The 24,188-nt window shown below is 36.9% G+C and overlaps 1 protein-coding gene across 5 annotated transcripts in view; it reads left to right on the forward strand.

Moving 5' to 3' along the window:
- The window catches only part of LOC134211868 (trichohyalin), a 122,508-nt gene that overhangs the window by 17,751 nt on the left and 80,569 nt on the right, over positions 1-24,188 (forward strand). For 2 of the 5 annotated variants that reach the window (XM_062689220.1, XM_062689221.1), the window contains exons 2-4: positions 8,333-8,989; positions 18,512-18,596; positions 23,905-24,070. In XM_062689220.1, coding sequence (XP_062545204.1) covers positions 18,549-18,596; positions 23,905-24,070 — 214 coding nt within the window. In that variant the 5' untranslated portion in view covers positions 8,333-8,989; positions 18,512-18,548. The remainder of the gene's footprint in view (positions 1-8,332; positions 8,990-18,511; positions 18,597-23,904; positions 24,071-24,188) is intronic. The other 3 variants (XM_062689219.1, XM_062689222.1, XM_062689223.1) reach the window with 3 other exon arrangements.

Consider the following 24,188-nt stretch of genomic DNA (forward strand, 5'->3'; position numbering starts at 1 on the left):
ATTCAATATGGATTGTCTATGGAGCTGAAGCCCTTGAATATTTCATCCAGTCATATGGTCTCCCCCCTCGCCAGGGCCCAATGACGAAGCACCACAATCAGAATAATGTTACATTCAACCTCGCCATATAAACTGTCATACAAACCTGAAACGACTTGTGCACGGTAAGCCTCTATTCAAACCAGCCCAAACCATCGGATGACACCCAAATTATAAATCACAATCGACTGAGCGTGGCGGAGCAAAATTATTTTTTGAGCTACCCTAATTATTAGTTTGCTGCTGCCGGTGCCGTTGTTTACATTCGCTCCGCGATCAGTTTTTAATCGTTTTTTTCGGGCAAAAATAGCAGTTTATATTAAGTTTTCGGTTTGAACAAGTGACTGATTTCGAAAAGTGATGTTTAATTTGCATTCCATCAACATTTCGGGCTCCTCATGTGCGGAGAAGTGAGTGAAAACTTGATTTTTTCAGTGCCCTTTGAGAAGAAGTGAAGTGCAGTGATAAGCCCACCAAATCGCGAACGGCTAATAAATTGGCACGAAACTGCTGATTTATGATACTATTCGAGCCGAAATGCATAAGACTCTTTGGATAAACATGCTCATTATCACGGGAAGTGAATAAATATGCTGTGAGCAGGTTAGTAATTTGAATATTAAACTTTTGTTCGATGCTGTTCGATGCATTCGAATGTTGGTAGGAGAGGAGTGCGGGAGGTGTGGGGTTGGCCCGTGGAGGGTCCGGTGCCATATTGGCGGCCATCGTGGTACTCTTCCAACTATGTCCTTAAGGTTGGTTAAAATCATTGTGTATAAAGAATCGCACGGTCGTATCGCTTATCCAAGTGAATCCAGATCCTACGATACCTACCGACTAACTAATAATCCTTCCTGTGGTTTTTGTGGAGACGCAGAGATAAACACGGTCTTTAAATAGCAAAAACTACCTACTAATATTCCTTCCCTCTTCCTAACTGACTACAAGGACGTGGCCGGCGCCGTTATTGATCATTTGAACATTTGAGTCACTGAAACTTGCACACTGAGAATGCTTAAACAATCCCAGTCAATCATTCAGTTGCTTCTTTGTGCAATTTCACTGATTCTGATCAATCATGGAGTAGCAACCATAGCTATGTGTAGTCAGTCAAAGCTAAGCTAACTCCTTGATACAACTTTTGAGGGAATTGATGGACGAATCTCCAATTGAATTCTGGAGTAAATTGCTGGGAAAAATTCCGATGGAGTTCCTGGAGAAATCTAGGAATTACTCTGGAAATTCCTTCACAAAATCCATCAGAAATTACTTTCTGGATTCTTCTGAAAATTCATTTAAGAATTCTTCTGGGAAGTCTTTTAGAAATTCCCTAAGAAGTCTCCGAAGAAATTCCTAGAAAAATTGTCGTAGGAATTCCTGAAACATTTTTTCGTATGCATAAGGAATTTCCGAAAAAAATCGTGAAGGATTATCTGAAGAAATCTGTAAAGGAATTTCTGCAGGAATTTTCGGGAAACATTTCTAAAGTATTTTTCTAAGGTTTTATAGGAATCTTTCCGGGGGAATATCTTGAGGAATTTACAAGGAAATATAAAGTTTATAAAGTGTGTGCCGCGTTCAATAAGTTTTCCCATTGTTTAGATTTTACATGTAATAGTGGTTGGTACAAAAGAAGAATTGATAGTGTTAGGAATAATAATAGTTAGCGTTACTTTTCATGTTCAATTAGACAGATTAGTGTTCGCTGAATGTACATTGTTGTAATACCTAAAGGATTCGTCAATCATATTCAAAAATAGATTTCAAAATAAAAATCGGTTATACTGAACAAAAAAACTGGACTAGCATTCACAGCAGGGATTTAATTGTTTTGCTAAACTGGTTTGTCAAATAAATCAACTGTCCTAATAGCACAAATTAAAAAACAAAGAAAACTTGAAATATTAAATTGAATTCTGACGAGTTCCATCTTAACAACATTTATGAACTATCATAAGACGAGTTTAGTACTACTGCAATAAAATGAACCACGTATTATTGCTTTACATATACGTATTTCGCCCGTAACAAGGTCATCTTCAGTGTCTCGCACTTTACTAGACTCAAGTTAATTGATTTGTTTATTGTCATTAGTCATCGGCACGGCGTGGCAAAATTATGATCGGCGGCGCGCCGACTCAAAATAGTCGGCGGCAGCGGCGTGGCTAAAACCACCGGCGGCGGGGGGCACAGGTCTAAATCTAAACACATTTTGGGCAATTATTTTTTTAAATTAGAGATTTAATCTATATTACATTTTGATTTTTCAGAATTTCCTTATTCGTTATTTTTATCCAATAAAATATTTTTTTAAACCTATTAGGGTCGATTTCTTCACCTCCGCTTAGGCTTTAGACCATTTTCAAGAGTAGGGGTAAGCATCGCTTAAGAGTTAAGCGGAGGTGAAGAAATTGGCCCTTAATCTTTTTTTGATTTTTCAACATATTTAGATGAAAATTCTCATTTAATGATAACTTATTGCAATTTTCAAATTTTCAAGGTTATTTTTTTTTATTTTCCGTATGAGAAGTTGGATAAATATTTTAGAGTGTATCATTCACCACCACAGCCTTCTATTAAATAGTGAAGTTTATATTATTGATCGACATTAAATACTTTTTAAAATCTGAACAATTAATAAATTACATAAAAAGAAAAAAAACAAATGACTCCGTCTAAAGGCGGTGTTGGGCGTTAACGGATTAACGTAAACCATGCGACCGACTTGGCATGTCGATGCTAGTATCAAGTTTCTCGTAGGTTTATGCCAGTGATCCCCAACGTGCAGCCCGCGGGCCAAATGTGGCCCTCCAAGCCTCTTCCTGCGGCCCGTGAAGTATTTCAGAGAATACACTACATGTGGCCTATTGTTAAGTATTTCATGACAAGAGAAGCTTTTCATTCCTTTCTTTTTTATTTGGTAGGCACTCTGTGTTACTTAACCGCTACTGTGCCGGAATCCACTGTGGTATTCTGCTGCCAGAATTCACACAGAATCTATTTTTAAATTTTTCCATTATTCATTGTTGTTGTCGTTGCTGGTCCATCTCACAGTGAGTCCATTGTGTCCATTTGTCCGTGTCGTGAATCCAATGATCGTTGCATTGTTCGGTTGCCATTTATCCGGGTACGTTGGAGGAATGCCTCCGAGAAGAACAATTTGTCAGTCGTCATCAGGCAGTGGTAACGGTAAGAGCGCTCCCCAATACGCCACCGTATAGGCTGCGCATCTGGCGACTGACGAGGGTTTGGTGGAGGGGCTGGGAATCGAACCCATGACCATTCGCTTGTAAGGCGAACGTGTAGCCAACTACGCTACGGGACCCCCCTAGAAGCTTTTCATTATGCCCATTTTTTTTTCGTTGCATTTGGGAATTCTGTAAGTATGTACCATTATATTGTTAAAACACCATATAGAAATCATGAATCGTGCCATCATCATCTTCTATAATCCGCATAACTCGAAAACGGCTGGATGGAATTTTCATTTCTTCATTGCTAGATTATTAATTCCAGGAAAAACCGGAAATTATCAACTATCATGTCATCGTGTTTTAAACTACGAAAAATATTGAACGAAATCAAGATTTTTTCAAACTCCTATATTGTTGAAGAAAAGGTTTTAGAAAATTCAATTGATAGGCAAAAATGAAAACAATGCTCGAAATTCAGATTTACTCGATTTCTATTCAACATTGCTGGCATCAGTTCAATCAAAGGTAATTGCCTATTTCCGGGGATTAAACCACCCGACTTGGACGTTAATTTACAATGTTATGAAAACTCATATGTGAATATGTACGTTATGTGGAAGATATTGATTAGGAAAATGTATTGGAGGTAACCACTTTCCCTTCGATGGGACTCGAACCCATGACCCAACAGTACGCTAGACTGGTGCTTTAACCAACTAAGCTACGAAGGACCTCCGTCGGCCTTCGCAACCTAGCGGCTACTGAACGAGCTCGAGATTCCCAAATTGGACGCATAGTCAAATCACTCGCAATCCATTTCTCAAGCCAATACTTCCACATGTGTATTGTACACATCCACATTAGAGGAGCGTGAGTATTTAGAATGTCTGGCGGCTATACACATTCTTCATCAGCAACGGTACTGACCAAGTGAGGTTGTGTAAGCTATTTGCCAGTCGGTCGTCAAGCTCAGACCCGACCGCATTGCGTAGGCAAGAGCACGCAACTCAAGTTCAGTTCAATCAAAGGTAATTGCCTATTTCCGGGGATTAAACCACCCGACTTGGACGTTAATTTACAATGTTATGAAAACTCATTTGCCAGACGACCGACTGGCAAATAGCTTACACAACCTCACTTGGTCAGTACCGTTGCTGATGAAGAATGTGTATAGCCGCCAGATATTCTAAATACTCACGCTCCTCTAATGTGGATGTGTACAATACACATGTGGAAGTATTGGCTTGAGAAATGGATTGCGAGTGATTTGACTATGCGTCCAATTTGGGAATCTCGAGCTCGTTCAGTAGCCGCTAGGTTGCGAAGGCCGACGGAGGTCCTTCGTAGCTTAGTTGGTTAAAGCACCAGTCTAGCGTACTGTTGGGTCATGGGTTCGAGTCCCATCGAAGGGAAAGTGGTTACCTCCAATACATTTTCCTAATCAATATCTTCCACATAACGTACATATTCACATATGAGTTTTCATAACATTGCTGGCATGTTTCACCTGGCTCCGAAAATATTTTTGAAACATGCTGTCGTTATTTGCGCGACACGCGACGTTTTAATGCATAAGGTTATATCTAGACCAACATTTGAAAAGGGCGTAACAGCCAAAATTGAATCCTTCTGATACTTCGTCCACATATGTAGCTATATATGTAGACAAAGAATCAGAAGAAATAAATTTTGGCTGTTACGCCCTTTTCAAATGTTAGATATGATCATTAAAAAAAATATGTAGTGTAGAATACTTTCTGCCAACTGAACCGAAAAGATGGAGTTGCAGAAGAATTTTCTCTTGTCAAGTCTGAAAGAGCAGTCGCAAACGTAAACAATGCCTTTTCATGCAAATTCCAGAACAACTAGGACCGCACCCAGCTAACAACCACTTGGAACTGGTGGCGCTCCGCGCCTTCTATCGAACGGAAGTGGAAAATACCACCAGAAGTCTCTAATCTTCCTGAAATCAGCAGAAGAAATCAATGTTTACGTTTGCGACTTTCGCTCTTTTGGAACAACAATGTCGAAATGTCCTTATTCAAAAAAATAACATGAGCATGAGCATGAGCATGAGGATGATGACCGTGCATTTCGTAGTTGCTACTCCGTGATCGATCAGAACAATCGCAATTGCACAGGGAACCAATGGATGGAAGCATGGGATTTGCTCTCCAACCTCAATGTGCACAGTCCGAGAGCTCTAGTATTTTTGGATAGTCGATAACGGCGCTGGCCACGTCCTCACGGTCATCGGGGATGGGAAGGAATTGATGATGCAGTCACTCGCCCACTGCAAGCCGAGAACACCTCTGCACTCGCCACGAGTTCCTGCGGAATTTTATTGGAATCTTGGGGCTAAGGTTTTATGGCAGAGGTTCGTCTTGGTTAACGGGTTGCCAATGTGATAGTTATGAAAGGGTGGTGTAGTATTCTAATTAGATGCCGAAACGAACTTTTTCGCTCATTTCGAATTCTAACAGTTACCTGCTAGAACTAATCAAGTTGTAGGTATAGGGATAGAAGATGGAAACGGTATGAAAGCCCATCTCCAGTTCTAGCGATTGCTAGAACATGAGAAATATATGAAAAGATACAAAGTAGGAGGAATGGAATGGGCCTGGGATTGAACCCACGACCTCCTGCGTATGAGGCAGAAGCGGTAACCATATGACCACCAAGCCCGGACATAATAAAATAACAGGAAAAAAACAACAAAACTTGCGAAAAATACCCAGCTTCGCCCGGATGCTTGTGTTGCATATGTCATATAAGTACCAAACTATTTGCAGCACCGCAATCTAGATCAAGTTCCGTGCTATTGTTTCGTTTTCCTTAACCACTAATCAAAGTTGTATTCTATAGATTTCTTACCTTTCCCCGTCAAATTCACCAACTCTTTGCATATACAAACCTTACGGCTCCCAAGATGAATCGATTAGGTCGGAAAATTTGCAAATCAGTCAACCCATTCGTGAGTTAGATCGTCAGGAAGGGAACCTAAACTCATTTTTATTTATATAGATTTTGTACAATGCTTTAAAATTCTGCTTGAAATAAAAAAACAAATATTGAAAATATACTGCAGCCCGCTTCAACAGTTCAAAATTTCAATGCGGCCCTTGATAGTAAGCATGCTGGGGACCACTGGTTTATGCCCAATTTTTTATAGATGTTTGCATCTGCCCGTGCGAGTACTGGTAGTGGAATCAGCAACAGCCTGACATGATTATAGAAAAATGCGAGCAAATCGGTTAAGATTACTTGTCAAAATAATTGATGACACACAGGCATACCTTCAGTTCGGCGAGCTGACTATGACATATAATTCTACGGCTTTAAGTCTGTATACCTCCTATTAAAAAATCGTTTTTGGAGTGATCCTTCGTAAACGAAAAGGGCAAAAAATCAGTTTGGTGCTGGAATGCAAGTTGAAAAAATCGTTATCCTTGTGTATAATAACGTCTAGTTCGGCTCCAGAAGTTCGACTCACTTTCTTATTCGAGCTTGTAAAAGAACCATGCTGGGAATTTTAATGTAAGAAATGTGTTAGCAGTTTATGTACAAGGCCAGGATGAAGCCATCGGTCGTCGTCTTTTGGTTGGCATCTATTATTGCATAGACTTCCAGTCGCTGTATATGATGTCACTATGCAGATAATTTCATTTTCTTCGCATAAGCCTTCAACATTGTATTCGTTTAACGTGTGGTTTCTGCATTTCTACGATAAATACCTGCAAATTATAATCAACTTACAATGAGGATGTTGCACCAAGCTGCTTCAACCTGATTTCAAATTGAGGACAATCAATAGTCACCAAATTTACCCACAAGATTAAGCATTCCAAGCACAAATATGAGTGCGTCTTATGATATTGGATTTTTCGATGACCTTGTTCTTGTCTCTGCCCATTGTGATCGTGGCATTCGCTGTAGGCATGAGGCTGGCAAATAAATTTGATACCATCTATATAATGCTCCCATCTCAACTACCGTGCCTCCGCATAGATGAAGATGGAATCCAGCCACAGAACATGGGGCAGAAGCGAAGCAACACATAAAGGCGGAACGCCCCTCCGCCCGGGAATAAATTAAGGGTATTGCAATATCCAGCACAATGAAGATCTACTTATTTTTTATCCATCGTTCTTCCTATGCTCGTTTACTGGGGAGTTTAAATAGTATGAATGTTATCATGAAAATGAGGTTCCATATGGAAATATGTTTCATCGATTCTTCTCAACAACGCATTCAAATTCACCTAACATGTCACAATATTAGCTCATTTTAATTGTTTAATGGTACATATTTCTTTTGTGTTCTTAACAATCTTTGATCAGAATATAGAAAATTGTAATTGCTATTTAAGAAATGTTTCTCCCAACACTACTTTGAGCATAATAATTATAGTACCACTTTGAGAATAGTTCGTATGTGTAAAAGAGAGGCTCTATTTGGTCATGCTCTCTTTCGTAAATATTAAATTTTTGTTACATTTTAACTTCAGCACGCAAGACAAAGCTCTAAATATATCTACCAAGAAATCCCTTGTTAACTTTAGAATAGCTTTGTGACAATCGAAAGTGAAAAAAAAATCGAAGAGAAACTGTAGAACTTTAAGAAAAGCTGAATTCAAAAAGAGTTCGACTATTCTATTAACAGATTTTCTTATTAGTTGCATAAACAAAAATAATTGAAAGGAAAGATAAACAATGTTCAGCTATTCTTTTCCGTTTAGGAAAGGATTTAAATTCAATTTTGAGTTCCGATGATACGAAAAAATAAGGAGGTTTCGCTCCCAGTCGAGAAAGTGCATATACGAACAGTACTCAAACGCCAAGCCACGTGGTTTGGCCGTCGAACCCCCATCCCCAACTTCCCCATATGGTTTCCGTTGTCATTTTCAAAACCCTCCTCCCTCATTTATAACCACATGCTTTCTGGATAGCGCTTTTTTAAAATTATCAAACCTATAATTTGAAAATGCCAAGGATTTTTAATACAGACTATTTAGGCATTGAATTATCTATAGCTGAATGCATGACGTTCTCACTCGTTTAATTTCATTAAAAGACAACTTTCGCTTCTTTCTTTTCCAGGTGCTTCTTAATTCCATCATAACCCATATCAGCATGTCACGGCCACAGGAGTGGAAATAAGTGCAAATGTTGTGTGTTCAATAAGCTGGACTGGTCAGTAGAAAAATCCGTCTATAGGGTGAGGGAAACCATGACAGTCTAGAAGAAAATCGAACTGTGCTTGGAAGGGTAGTGCACACTTTACTATAAGTCGCCTTCACCCTCATTCCCAGTGCTCTAATCCGTTCTTGAAGAATTCCCTGCACAATTACGTACCACCGAAGCACTAGCTGTGAAAATAAATCGCCAAAAGGATTTGGAAATAAGAAAACATCCTAAGAAAGTTTGTCCCTCTCATGTGAATGCGATACATTGCATGAGATATTGACCTACCCTTATAAATCTATATCATACGCTGTCAACGGGAACAAAACCACTAACGATATAAGCGTAACTTTGTTTCTATTGCATGTCGCTAGGAATCGAGTAAACAAAAGACACTTTAATAATACACAGTTTATTAAAACAAATAAATAACGCACAGGATTCACTGCGTGGTTCGATATCCGACAACTGTTCGATGACACAAATAAGCATTAGCAAACAGACGGGTCCGAGGGAATACGCCAAATAACATTTAACAGCGAGCTTCAATATTAAATAGTGCTAAACAATTCGGTGAGTAGAAGGCAAATCACTATATTCGGTATCATTATTTCTCTATTTTATTCAACTTTTGCTTTTAAATCTCAATTCATTCGTAAATGTTATTCATGTTTAAAGATTGCAACGATGTCATCTCACCAAAATCAAATATCATGGCTTATCCGAGCACTTTTCATCAGTGTTGAAAAATAGTTCTCATAGTTCGATCTTCAAGCAATCCATTTCCTGCGATTTTGCAGAAAACCGTCACGCTTGAGCTCATTCACATATGTGCAGCAATATCTTTTCGTTCCATTGATAGAACAAAAAACAAGACGCCATTTATAGTTTTCACATGTAAGGTTAATTTTATTTTATTTCGGAACCACGTTAATGCACTGCTCCTCACAACAGGACATCTGTAATGATGCAAATGGGCGTGCCAAATGATGCACAATTTACAATTATGTCAATGAGTCCGATTCATTTTATTTGAGTTTGATTTGAATTTCGAAGAATTTGTTATTTCCAATACTGCATTGTATACGTGCTTTTCATTTCATTTCACTCCATGCACTGCAAAAGAGTTAAGTAAATTTAGGTCCTTCAATTTTGTTTGATATTAATATTCATATCGTAAAGCTCAAATGAGTAGTCACATAACTCTAAAACTTTGCGATGATAACTTTTTATTATAATTTATTAATACTAACATCGAAGTGGCCTCTGCAGTATGCCATTCAGTTCGGTCTATTGCGTCGCCAACCACGCTGTCTATGGACGGTCCGCAAGTTGTCTTCCACCTAATCAACCCACTTTGCTCACTGCGCATTTGGTCTTTTTCTACAAGACAAGAAACTATCCCAGTGCCTAGTGGGTGAAACTGGCCCAAAAAGGTATCTCTTTATTGTCACTGCTTGCTACGCCAGAAAATTGCTTTTCTCGAAGAATAAATCTACGATAAATCAAATTTATGTTGATGAGCCATTTATGTTTAACGAAAATGACGGAAACGTGTCAGTAATACTTAGTATGCTCCAAAACCAACAATGAAACGTTATTTACATGGCTCCACATTGCTCAATAAGCCTGGGTAGAGTACTATCAGCGTTGCGTAAAGAAATAGTATGATGGACATGCTTCCCAATACCTCCATAGGTACAACCTCAGAAAAAGCTCACACTAATATCCCAAGACATGTTTATTACTTTTTTGTCAATATTTATGTTTGAAGCGCATCATAAATGTAGTTCAAACATAAAAGCGGCCAGGCCTGCAGCACTGTGAGAATTAAATTTTAACTTTCACAATTAAGCCATAGAACAGCCGCATCTCGTACCAATCGATCCGTTTAAATCATTAACTGATGGTTGTTGAACTGTTGGATTTGACTTAGCTACAATGATTAGACTTCACTCCTTGGGTCATCATTGTTTTAGGGGGGCGTACAGTTGGCTTTTAAACTGTTGTAAACAAGCATTCGTATGAATTCAGACAGCCTACTAAGAAAACATGACAAATACTTACCGACGATTTTATGCAATACTGGTACAACTCAACATTTTTATTTGCTGTTGATATTTTGATGTAAATGTCATGTATATACAGGTAATCTTCGATATAACGTACCCCCGATAAAACGTACACTCGATATAACGTCACTCGATATAGCGTACATTTTTCCCCGTTATAACGTACACTTTGAAAAATAATTTTAATTTGGGTAGTTATTACAAAATAATATACTAAATTATTATAATCATTCATTTAGGGATTGCATTAATAACTGTTTTCCCGACTTTGCACTATCCTTAGAATTCTCCCGAGGGATTGAATGATATTGAGCTAATGAGGTTTTAGGCATATTCTATGAACAAATGTCTAGTTGATATTAGTCAAAGTCAGAATTGATGGCGGGTTGTTATCAGGCCTAAGTCAGCTTATTTATTTAATTTTTCCGCTATATTGGCATTTCTCGGTGATAATGAACAGAAACAGCATTTATCATTATCACCAAGAAAACACAATAAAGCGGAAAAATTAAATGAAATCCCGCGGTGATTAAAGTAATGATATTGTAGATCCAGGCTTGAAGTGTGTACCAGATTATTTTGAAATTAATCCTAGAGGAAATTCCTGGAGGAGCTCCCAAAATAATTTCTGGCGAATTTTGTAGAGAAATTCCGTAGGAGTTTCAAAATGAATCTCCGAATTAATTCTTTAAAAAAATCTGATTGAATTCAGGAAGGGATTAAAAAAATTGAATAAATTTTCGAAGCGAATTCGTAAAGTAATTTCTGGAAGAATATTTCAAAGAATATCCAATGGTATTTTTGAAGGAATTTCTAAAAGAATCTCCGAAGGAAATTCCTGGATTTCTACAGGAATTCCTTCAGGAACTCCTTCCAGAATTCCTTCTGGAATTGTTCCATCTGGAATTTCTCCTGGATTTCCTTCAAAATGAGCCCCAGGTAGTTGTTCTTTCGGAAAATGTACCAGTAATTTATTCTCAAATGGCTCCAAAAATTCTTTTGAAAATTACCCCAGGAATGTCTTGAATCCAGCAATTCCTTAGAAAATTCTTCCAGGAATTCCTTCGGAATTTCCCTTAGCCATTAGGTCAATACTTTCACATCGAATTCTTTCTTTAATTTCTTTCAAAAAAATCCTAAGACCTCCAGAAATTCCTGCAAGAATTACTTCGGAAACGCCTTGAGCAACACTTTTAGAAATTATCCCATCAATTTCTAAAAACTTCTAGAATAAAAGAAACTCCTGGGGAATTTATAAACGAATTTGTAAGTTTTGGTTATGTTATGTGATGAGTGTTTCCGAGAAATTCTTGAAAATGTAGTCTAATGCGTTAATAGTTTGTGAATGGCAGGTAAAACTCATCTCGTAGGTTTTCCCAGTACTTTAGCAACTGCAGTAGAGCAGGGCATGATTAGCCTCCACCACCATATAAGACCGGATCCAACCACTCACCATAGTCTTCCAACCCATCAACAAAGAGCCTTCGTTAAGTAGCCATTAAAGGGTGGTGTAATTGGGTCGATACTATGAGACGAGGGCAATGACCTGAAAAGGAGGTCAACCCTACTGTCTTTGCGTTGAAAACCCCAGCAAGAACCGCCGTAATTCCCTGGCTCCGTAGTCGGTCTAATCCGGCATTGTTTCCGCTGATAGTTGATCGCCCTTCTTAGAGTTGCAACGAAGCAAGAAGCGAGGAAGATCTCCAAGCCACCCCGGCGATACCACCGGTTAGCCCGCACAGCCACAGAAGGAAGGAAGGAAGAAGAGGAAGCAAAGGATGGAAAATATTTTGGTAATTCTTTCAGGTATTCCTTCAAAAATTCCTGTGGGGATTCGTTCTGGAATTACTTTACAAATTCCTTCGGAAAATTATTAAGGTTTTGAAAATTCGCTTAGGAATTTCTTCGGAAGTTGCATTATATATATTTTTTAAGGAATTCGTTTAAGAATTCCTTCAGGAATCCACCGGAAATCCCTATGGAGATTCTTTCGCAAATACCTTAAGAAATTTCTTCAGAAATTCCTGTTAGTGTCAAATTTAATTTCTAAATTAAAAAGAGACGTTAATAAAAATAAAATAATAAATCGAGATTTCCTCCAGAAATTCATTTAGAGCTTACTCCAGCAAATCTTACAGATCTTTCTGCAGGAAATTAATTTGAATATTCCTTAGATTCCTCAGCAACTCTTTCAGAAATATCTTCGATAATTCCTCTGGAGTTTTCTTCAGAATTTCCATAATTTCTTTAAACATTTCTGAGGAAATTCCTTTAGAATGTTTTTCGGTAATACCAGCGGAAAATCCTTCGGAGAATTCTTTTGATTTTTAGGCATTCCTTTGAGAAATAGTTTGGAAATGCCGTTTGGAATTTGTTGGCAAATCCCTTTAGGAAATCTTTGACTTTTTCGTTGAAAATTCCTTAAAAATTTCCTTCAAACATTCTGTTAAAAATACCTTCAAGGAAGTATTTTTCCTACAAAATATCGGATAGAATTCAAGTATTTTGGATGGCTTAATTGAAAACAGAATTCCTAAAGGAATCTCTGAAAAAAATATCAAAGGAATTCCCGATGAAAAGATCATAAAATTCTTCAGACTTTTATTCAGAAACTTCTCTAGAAATTCCATCGGAAATTTTGAATAAAATTACCGTGATATCAGATTTTTTTTTCAGAATATTGTTGGCGTATATAATTAAATATCTATGACAATATTCAATTTGGCTAGTCACGTGCCACATTGTGTCCTAGTTTAAATCCACTAAATATCGCGGATACTCAATAAATGAAACAAAAGGTGCAACGAAAAGCAAGCGTTGTGTTTCCAGTGCCTCTTAGCCTTTTATTTCATGTACTTTATACAGAAATAAAATGACGAATACAATTCTTCGGGTCATTTTTTATAGCAACGAACAAGTTTGTAGGAATTGTTCACAAGAAAAGCTGTTTCACACTGCTAGCTGAGCCTCATATAAAAAAATAATATTCGCCCATAAACTACATGATAGTACGGCATTTAAGTATTGTAAAATAAGGATAATTACTCATGCTTCGATTTAACGTACAATTCGATATAACGTACAAACTTGAAATCGATATGTACGATATATCGAAGTTTACGTGTATACTGAACTATTTGCAGCACCGTACTCTGAATCAAATTTCGTGCTATTGTTTCGTTTTCCAGTGCCCCATTGCCCCCTATATTCAAACGATTTACTACATTTCCCCGTCAAATTCATCAACTTCTTGTATATACAAATCTTACGCATCCCGAAACGAATCGATATAAACCCTCGAATTAATAGATTTTTCGAATGTTTTGTTCAAGCATGAAACATGCAGGAAAATTAATGAAATTCGAAATATTCCTAAAAATATGGAAACGTCGTTTCTGAACATTTACAGATTTCGAGTTGTGCCTGTATTGCACGAAACCGTCGTCCATCAGTGTACATAACTAGGTTCAAAGGTTAAGTTTTGTTGGTAAACCATGTTCTAGCATAACTTGCCATGATTTATTTCATTTCACTGTTTTAAATAAATAAACAGATGATGAGTCTGCCACTTTGAAAGCCCTGAGCTTCCCCTCATACAATTCACCCCGGCAGGGCGGCCTAGAGCAGAGTACTCCCACTTCCCTTCGGATTTCGGATGGACAAAATGAGCAAAAAGAAGAAATATTTCAAAATTAAAAAACCTTATATTCTATTCTGACCTCTTGCTCCCCCTCGCTACGGCCTACCTATTTAAACAAGCACTATAATTTAAATTCAACAAAACAAAACCCTATACAAAACAATGTGAACAAAATTTAATTCAAAAACAAACAAATTAAAATATTCACAATCCACAGTGGTGGTGTATGTTGCCATATCAAAAGAAAACAAAAGCATAATGGGTATCCAGTTAAAACGACACCAAACTACCCAAAATACACTCAGCGACAAGACTAAACAAACGGGTTAATTGTAACTCGCAGGTTTGAAACTGGTACTACCGGAATTCATCAATGATTTGTCTAAGGGTAAACATTTGATCATTCACAGATCGACTCTCACGAACTCATTTCAGGTATTCACCGACGAAGGACTCTTTAAGATGCCTCCAGCTGTTAAACAGAATACGAGAGATAATTTTATAAGTTATAAATATCAAAATATGATAAAATTGTATTCAGTTTTTGTCATGCTCTTCGAGTCGGATTCCCCAGTCCCCCACATTTTAGAGTAACAAAGTGTAACGTAAGGTGGATCTCTTCCCTCCCCCCAAACGCGTTACGTAATTTGTGAACAGACCCTTGGTTCCCGTACTATTTGACTTGTCGTGGATTCCAGAGTGTATGCAATTAAGAGCGGCGACACTGTCCGAATTGGAGCAAAATTCATCTGGCATTCCCATACAAAATCGTGTTCCAAACGAGCAGGAGAGCTGTCAAATGCGGCACATGTCGCCACTCTTATTTACATACACTCTGGTGGATTCTTATTCTGGCGCAGTAAGCAACCGCAGTACATTGATACCCTTACACCTTTATTTCGAGAATGAGAATACCATCTCTGTGTAAAAAATAAATTGAATAAATAAATTTATCGTACCTTGTTTGTTGAAAGGTAGCTAAATTATATTTGTCGTAAAAGCTTAACTTCGCATATTGTAAAAGTTATAGGTAAATATTTCTAACCATATCAGAAACAATTTAAAATATACTTCCCCTATTTTGCTATTCTAGAATTTCATATTTTTTTCAACAAGACGAATCGCATAATACGATAATGATCCTCGAGATTTTGCACTTTTCATATTTTTCACAACATGGCCATGCATGGTTTCAGTTCCGGACAGAAGCCGTGAACTGAATAACGACACTCATGATATGGGTTTGATTGATATAATAGCTTCAATAACAGGCAACATTGTCGGAAATGTGCACAAACATGTCACTTAAATTCCAATATGGGTGGGGTTCAGCCAAAGCGCACCAAGCGGCTTTTTCACTGACTTGTACATTTGTTGTAGGAAATTCTCAGTTATGGCGTTGAACGATGTCCGATGCGATTTGTGATTAATTGAATTTGTTACCTTGAGAACGTTGCCAAAAAAATTGGAAATTTTTCATTGGCGTTTGGTGTGATTTGACAGTTCCCCGACCATATGTGCTACGGACTATAACAAATTAGGGTTACTGCTCTTGGACTTTATCTCATAGCTTCTATATTCATCCTATGTAAAACAAAGCAAAGAAAGTGAATTGTATTTGTTTCCTATTTTTGTGATTTTTATCAGCACTAAGCACTCATGTTTCCCAAAAACAGCGATAAAATTGGTGCTGTATTGTTTTTAATTCGCGTTGAAAGGAATCTATCTAAACGAACATTCGAAAAGAGCGTAACAGCCAAAATTTATTCCTTCTGATTCTTCGTCTACATATATAACTATATATGTGGACAAAGAATCAGAAGGAATAAATTTCGGCTGATTCGCCCTTTTCAAATGTTGGTCTAGATATGTTCAGTGAGATGGAAAACGGAATATTTCCTCTAATTGCTCATGATCTTGATCACTGCTTTCAAATAGCACATTCTTCAATCTCTTCTATCAATCATGTCCATATAGCATTTTGCTATCAAACCACGATTTATTGTTATTGCGTTATTCACGTATTCTCGGATCGCCTTCATAAGAAACCATCTCCTGTCTTAATTTCATCTTTGAAAATCCCTGTTCTAAGCCATTTATTTCTTGTTTCTCGCTCTAGTATGACCCGGATCTCGTATTCTTTTGGTTCAAACGTAAACGTAAGAATGCGTCAGTCCGTATTTATAGTTATTAGCTTGAGATCAAATCTTGATTACTTGATGTTGCTATAAAGCTGATTTCGATTTCTCGAGACAATTTCCAATCCGAAAATTGTCTAGACTGGCACCGGGAATCGAACCCAGCCACCCTCAGCATGGTCTTGCTTTGTAGCCGCGCGTCTTACCGCACAGCTAAGGAGGGCATTTGAGATTACAAACCAGGTTATCACTTTGTCCGCTATTCGAATACTTGATTTCGAGCCAACAAGCATTGCATATATTAACCTTATATTTTTCGCCGAGAAACCATGTTCAGAAGTTATCTTCTTATCTGTTTTCTGCTTCGGAATCAATGAACAGATGTCCCTCCAAGTTGTACCCTCAAAGCTTATCCAGAACCATCCGCAGGCTAACCATCTATTTTTGTATTTTTTTACAATATTTTTGTTCAGAAGTTCAGAAGGTTAATTCCTATATATTTGGCACACTTTACTTAGTCTGTGCCCTTTATTATAGACGAAGCATATGAGGCCATCCAACCAATCAGTAGGCATTTCTTCATCCACCCATAATTTCTCAATAATTTGGGTAGACTGATTGTGGCAGCTGCTCTTTTCCAAGTTATAGAAGCTCAGTCGGTTCTTGTCCTTCCCTGCTTTACTCACTAAAGAGCCTTTTTAATTTCATTAACTTAATGTTCAGCATTGTTGGTTCCATAGCTTGAGCATCGTGAACTATTTCCATTATGTTCCTAAATACACTTTAATTTGCACCGTTCAACAAATTCTCTAAGTACTCCTCTCACCTGGCTGTCACAATAATCTTATCTGTCAGCATATTTCACTTTCGATCTTTATGCACAGTAGACACTGGCACAGTTTTGTGTCACCCTAATGACAGTCACGTAAAACTAAAACTGTTGTATTGGATATCAGCCACTAGCATCTGATTTCTGACAATAGTTTTATCGTCTTTTTGGGTACTCCTCATCAAACCAACCATTTCGTTGGGTCACAGTGCTTAACACTTTTTGCGGTGGTGTAGTCACAGTTTTATGGATATTCACCCACAATCTGTTGACGACGCCAGATCCAAATTCAGTATTGTATGATCGTCCAGATCGGTATTGTATGGCAACTCCGTCAAATTAGCAAAAGTTGAATATGTATTAAAAAAGCATCTTTCTGTTATTTCATGAATTCGTGATGCTCCCGATTTTTTGCAACTGATTCGAGCCAATGTTCGGGCCTCTGCAAGACCTGATATATAGAACGTTCGACAAATGTCGTCCATCAATTAGCACATCCCGAGCAGCACTAGTCAGACAAACATGGTTGCAGCAACTTGAACATGAACCCGGTCACAAATGAGCTGCAGTAATCTTTGTGGAACATGGGTGCTGTTCTGTTAGGGATTTTCCATCTGTAAGCAAGTTCGCCACTCGGGTATTTATGATACTTCTCTACGAAATACTTCTGAACGAAATACTTACTTCGGGACTAGGACGAAATAAACTGTTTCTCCCGATCTCTACGTTAGTGTCTCCAATGACAATTCACATCGTGTGTGTTCCAAGTTCCGACTTTCCAATCGTTGTCCTTTATTCGTGGCCGGGTCTGTTACCGTTGAATCCAACCATTTGCTCTACTTTTGCCTTTATTACCAGTATTAGAAAGTAGTTACCTTATCAGGGTTTTGCTATCTACATACATACATCGTGATGAAAAGGTTGTTTTCTCAATGCTTGCACGATGCAGTAGCGTGCACAATTTTACGAATATTTATAAATTTTTCCGGAGAGAAGTCATTTTTAGGCCAAATGGGATATGTAGTAAATAAATCTATTTTGATTTAGAGGAAATAAGGGAATCTATTCTACGCACCTTTTTAATGGCCAATTAACCAAAGCCAAGCTAAAATTATTCATCAACTGCTTAACGTAATAGGAAAATGACATAAGATATCTGAGGACTAAGCATAAGTGAGAATAGGCAGTGGCACCTTCATGGTTGAAACATCTTTTTAAAATCTTCGGAAGCATGATTTTTTTTTTTCTTAGCAAATCATAGAAAATCCATTCGCAATAAAAAAAATGATTCCAAAATAAAGCACGATCCCATTTTTTGGTTAGAAGTAGCATTCATTCAATATTGTACAAAGTTTTCACTTTTACTAAACATGAATAAGCAAATAATGGTGAAAGAAACATGATCATAATTTACAGGTGCAGCACTTTCATTCAATCGTTAATCGTAACTTTTATGACGTACGTATGGTCGAAAATACCTACTCCGTTAACACTTGTGCAGGTAACATATTGAGTTCGACTAATGGTTGGCATATACAAAACATTATTCACATAGAGACTGCAAGAACTTATGCTTAATACTATCACAGCTTTCATCGCATTTCCTTCCCGCAATTTTTATTCACATTTCATTCAATGTACTTATTTAATATCCTATAGCTTGCACAGGGGTTAAACACTTTCTACAGCTTTGATTTCTTATAGAGTAAACAATCAATTCCTTGAAAGGGTAAATTGTTTGTTTTGAGAAGAAATTATTTCATTAAAGGTGAAAAAGTATAAGTTGGGTCTCGGTTAGAATATTACGCTTTTGAATATTTATATTTAGAAAATTGATATATTGATTGCAATTGTAGATGTACAAAAATAAAGCTATACTAAATACGGTTCTATTATGGATAGGGATGAATCGATACAAGTAAATACGAGTAAATACTCGATACTTTTGATTCGATACCAAGTACTTTTGGAATCGATACTTTTATACCGATACCAAGTAAGTATCGAATTGAAGTAGTTGAATCAATTGAGTACCCAAGCAGCACAAACCAAGCGAATCTGGTTGCAGCAACTTATTTGTGACTGAATCTGGTCATATATAAGTTACTGTCATCTATGTGTAACATGTGTGCTGCTCGGGTACTCAATTCAAAATCTATTAAATATTATAAACTTAAATAGAAACACTCGTATTTTTTCGTAAGAATCTTTTAAATGTTAGTATTTAAATCGAATAAATACGTTCAAGTATTTATTTTTTGCTAAGAACATTATTTTAAGCTTTTAGTGGAATGTATTTACTTGTCATAAGACTAGTTTTTACTATTCCATTTAATTCCACTGCTTTATTGTACCTAAGTCGAGTCAAGTACGAGGCACTGAAGACAGCCTCACTGTTGAGGTCAAAATACGTATCTGTTAAAGGTACAATAAAGTAGTGGCAAATATCTTGAGTAATATTGGAGCTGCACAAATATTTGCAGCTGTTTTCTAATTATTCATAATTTTACGTCTATATGAACATGAATTAAAAAAAACTATAAATATAATTATTTAAATAACAATTCGCTTACATCTAAAATGTGTTCGCTTTTTACACACTATCGAGATAAGTTAATTATGAAATCGATGGACAAATAGTAATGGAAAGTGCTTAAACCTTCCACTATTCAGTGTTTCATCCAACATAAATTATGAATGACTACTTGTGGTGAGTGACAAAATAAATTTACTTCGAATTGATGAGTACTCATATGATACAAGTAGGTATCGATACTTTTAATTCGATTTTTTAGTGGTATCGATACTTTTATTCGATACTACTTGAAAGTAGAAGTATCAATATCTTAGTGGTATCGTTTCATCCCTAATTAATCTCCAGGATGTCCCCAAATGCTCCCGGGGAAGCCGTTAGGAGGACTTAAATCCGATGATATTTAAGGTCCTTTTGTCTCTTCAACCTTTTGTCAGGTTTTCCGGACTTTTCGGAGGACCAGTTGATGGTCAAAAGGGCCACTGTATTGGGATTCCCCTGAAAAGCCGGTGTTGGCGGGAGAGGAGTAGAAGTGAAGACTTGTTAGTCCCGTGAATCATAGTGATGAAAATTTGATGACGCGAGGGTGGTTCTAGAATGTTGCAATATTTCAAATTCATTATTTTGAAAATTTAGAACGCCTTTTTTGATTTTTTGTTAAATTAAACAATTTTTAACGATTACGATAAGCTGGACCACTCTTATATGAAAAAAATCAAAATCATTTTTTTGAGACGTATAATAAAAAAAAAGGTTTTTTGTTACCAGAAGCTACTGTAAAAAATTCAGCCAAATCCGTTAGGTCTGAGTGGATGCTCAACGAGCATGAAGTTCATATAGGAAAAATCGACTACATATATAATAAAATGGGGTTAGGGACAAAAGGTTGATAGACAAAAGGTCGAAAGAACAAAAGGTCGAAAGAACAAAAGGTCGAAAGACAAAAAGTCGAAAGACAAAAGGTCGAAGGGACAAATGGTCGAAAAGGACAAAAAATCAAAAGGGATAAAAGGCCGGAAGGACAAAACGTCGAACGTGACAAAAGCTCGACAGATACAAAAGGTCGAAAAGAACGGAAGGTTGAAATAGACAAGCAACTCAAACGGAGAGAATCAATCTTGCTTAATATAAATTTATACTTATTTATTAAATGAACAATCTTTTTGATCTCTTAAAACTATCCAGATATTCATAGTATTGCTTCATAGTAATAACTCCTTCTTTGAAAACTACTCATTCTTCAACGTTGATTAAGTATATTACTTCTACTTGAAGTTAAATGAATTTCACAAATTCCTTTGAAAAACACCCAACTTGATATCAACTTGTTCTTGATCGACCTGTTGTCCCTTTCGACCTTTTGCCTTTTTCGACCTTCTGTCGCTTTCGAAATTTTATCCCTTTCGACCTTTTGTCTTTTCGACCTTCTGTCCCTTTCGACCTTTGTCCTTTCGACCTCTTGTCATTCCGTCCTTTTGTCTTTAGACCTTTTGTCTTTCGACCTTTTGTCCTTTCGGCCTTTTGTCATAGCTTCGAAAAAAAATCATACTTTCCACTTATCTACCTCTAAGTGGCGCTGTAATCATTCAACCCCGCTCATTAGTGACATTTACTATTTTTACATTATTACGAAGATGCTCCCGAAAACCGCGAGTGATTTAGTCAAAAAACAAAGAAGTCATACCAAAATGAAAAAAGCGGGGAAAAACAATTTATTCCCCCGAGATCACTATGATTCACGCTCCATCCAATAAATTCGCGTACTAATTCGATCGGAGAAGGTAGTGAGCCCCAATATCATTAATTTCAGTCAATTTCAAAACTTGAATCGAATAAACCAAGTAAATCAAAGTACATCGATCCGATCGATTCTGCATGTAGAATAGCTGGACGGCGCCTTTTCCTCCAGCTGAAAAACGAATGTTTATTCTACATATTATAACTTTGTTATTTTTTTGGACAAAATCGCTCGAGGTTTTCTGCAGCCTCTTCGCAATAATGAATGTGCGGGATGGAATGAATACAGCGCCACCTAGAGGTACAAAAGTTGAAAGTATGCATTTTCTCATATATGTAGTAAATTTTTTCCATATAAACTTCATACTCGTTGAGCAACCACTTAGACCTAACGGATCTTGCTGAAATGTTTACAGTCTTAGCTTCTGAGAGCAAAAAACTTTATATTCAGGGGGTTTACGTCCCGAAAAAAATAAGTTTGAATTTTTTTCATCTAGTTGTGGTCCACCCTACTGTTGTAGATGCTTAAACTGCTTCAATTTTTTTAGGGGGTTTACGTCCCGAAAAAATAAGTTGGAATTTTTTTCATATAGGTGTGGTCCACCCTACTGTAGATGCTTAAACTGCTTCAATTTTTTTAATCCATGTATTAAAATATAATTTTCGCTATGCTTTGAAAACGAAACGAAGCAACAAGTGATAAGTGTCGATATAAGTCTTTTCAAGTCACTTTTTCTACGAGTCGAAACACGCCTGCTTTAGTTTGATAAAAGTGGAGAATTTTTTTTAATTGTTTGACAGTCTACACATGAATTACTGTATTTTGCAACTTTTCATATAACCGATTTGATGGCCGATTTGTGGCTTGTATTTTTGAAGCGAGATCCTAGAAATCTTTTTAATGGCCACGTAATATTTGAACAACTTTTCATAAAGTCGATCAAATGCTTCCAATTTTTTCTCAGCACAAAACTTTCCATATAGCTACAATCTGATCTGTATTGATAAAAATGCTAAAATCCCTTCACTATTTTAGGATATTTAGATTTTAAATTGTTAACTCAATATTGGAACACTTCCCGCATTAGTCATCCATACACAAATTTGGCAATATAAAATTTTAAAAGATATTAATTTGTTGTAGATTAGACAAATTTAATGGATGGTTGGGTTGAAACATTATTCATTGAGAAGATATTATAAAAAGGGGATCAAGTTTCCCCAAAGTCTAAGATTGCACGCACTATTGAATTCCATGACAAAAATCGTTTTTGAATAGCAAGGAAAATTATTTGAAAAATCAGAAAGTACTTTTCTACTTTTATCAAACAATTCCCCACGAATGAAACTCGAATTTTGACAGCACTTCAAAAAATCGATTGTGTATCAAGTTGGTATTATATTTACATACTGTTGCACATCAATAAAGTTGAAAGATATGTTTCCCAGAGCGGCAATATGTTTCTCAATTCGAAAAACACGTAAATTTGTTTATTTTTGGCAGAGATACATCGGGAATGAGAAAAGGTTATCAAGTCTACCCAGTCACCCCTACTTTCGCCTCTAATTCTAACATGAACATGTACGTCTAAGCTTGGAAGATATTATTAGCATTTCCACATAATTGTTAAAAGCGTTGAACTTCAAGCAACACTTATATTTTTTCTTTTCTTTTATCTTATTGATTATAGTTATTGTTGGTCAGCTATAGAAATGTGTGTTTCAGCAAAAACGCGAAAAAAATCGATACATTTGAGGATGTATGCGAACATTCCAAAAAAATAGTCTGTTTTCAGTGTTTTACCATTAAAATCCCAAAATTAAAATTGTTAAGTGTCAGTATTGCACGAAACTGTCGATATAATCATTTTCGATGGCAACCTTTACCCGGACTGAAATCCGAGAAAGCTAACTAAAGATAAATGGTTAGAAAGAGTCCATGCATTGTTACCTCGGTTTTGCAGAACCATAGGATAATAATTTCTTTATTGTATAACACAGTTCAATTCAAATTAAAGGAAGTTGACTTTGTGTTAGAGATGAAAAACAAACTTCATGAAGCATTGTGCAATTCAATTATCTTCACAAACATTTTAGATAGGTTAGCCATTGCCATTATCAATGTTAATAGCTGTACAACAACACTTACTATTTTGCACATGAAATATTGCAGATTTCAAGAGGACCTTGCACTTTATTACGTTTTCAGTTTTCATCTTAATGGAATGTAGCAACATCATCCTGATTCCGCCATATATTATTTCATAGTCGAAATTAATGATCATTTCCCATTTCTTTCTTCTTCTTATTCCACACCTAACGAAACACAACCGTCACTAAATCCACTAATTCCAACGCCACCACTGAAATCACATAAAATCACACCTTCGCAAAAAAACGTCTCTTTGCTTTGGTCACATCAAATGTGCACCATCTAAACCACATTTGTCACATCTTTTAAAAAACCACTTGCCTACCAAATCTACACCAACATCGAACCCCTGCAATTCACACAACCCCACACTCTAATCCGACGTAGACCGCGGATTATTCGCGGCATATTATGTCTCGTGAAGCCTACAGCTCAGGTCAAACAGTCAATACAGGAACTAGAAGCCCCGGTCGCCCAAGCAGACGTTTAACCGAGTTACCAACCGTCGATAGGTCGCCTTCAAGAGACTACGGAGCCCGAGGAAGTCCTTTAGGTGATACTTAATTTACAATCGAAGTCAAATCTAGCTTTATCCATGACTAAGAAAACCAAAACCTTTTCTCGATTATGTAAAGCTATCAAATATTTTGGAGTAACTTTTGAAATTTCGT

Source organism: Armigeres subalbatus, chromosome 2 (genome assembly GCF_024139115.2).
Source record: "Armigeres subalbatus isolate Guangzhou_Male chromosome 2, GZ_Asu_2, whole genome shotgun sequence".
In the NCBI taxonomy this organism is placed as follows: Eukaryota; Metazoa; Arthropoda; class Insecta; order Diptera; family Culicidae; genus Armigeres; species Armigeres subalbatus.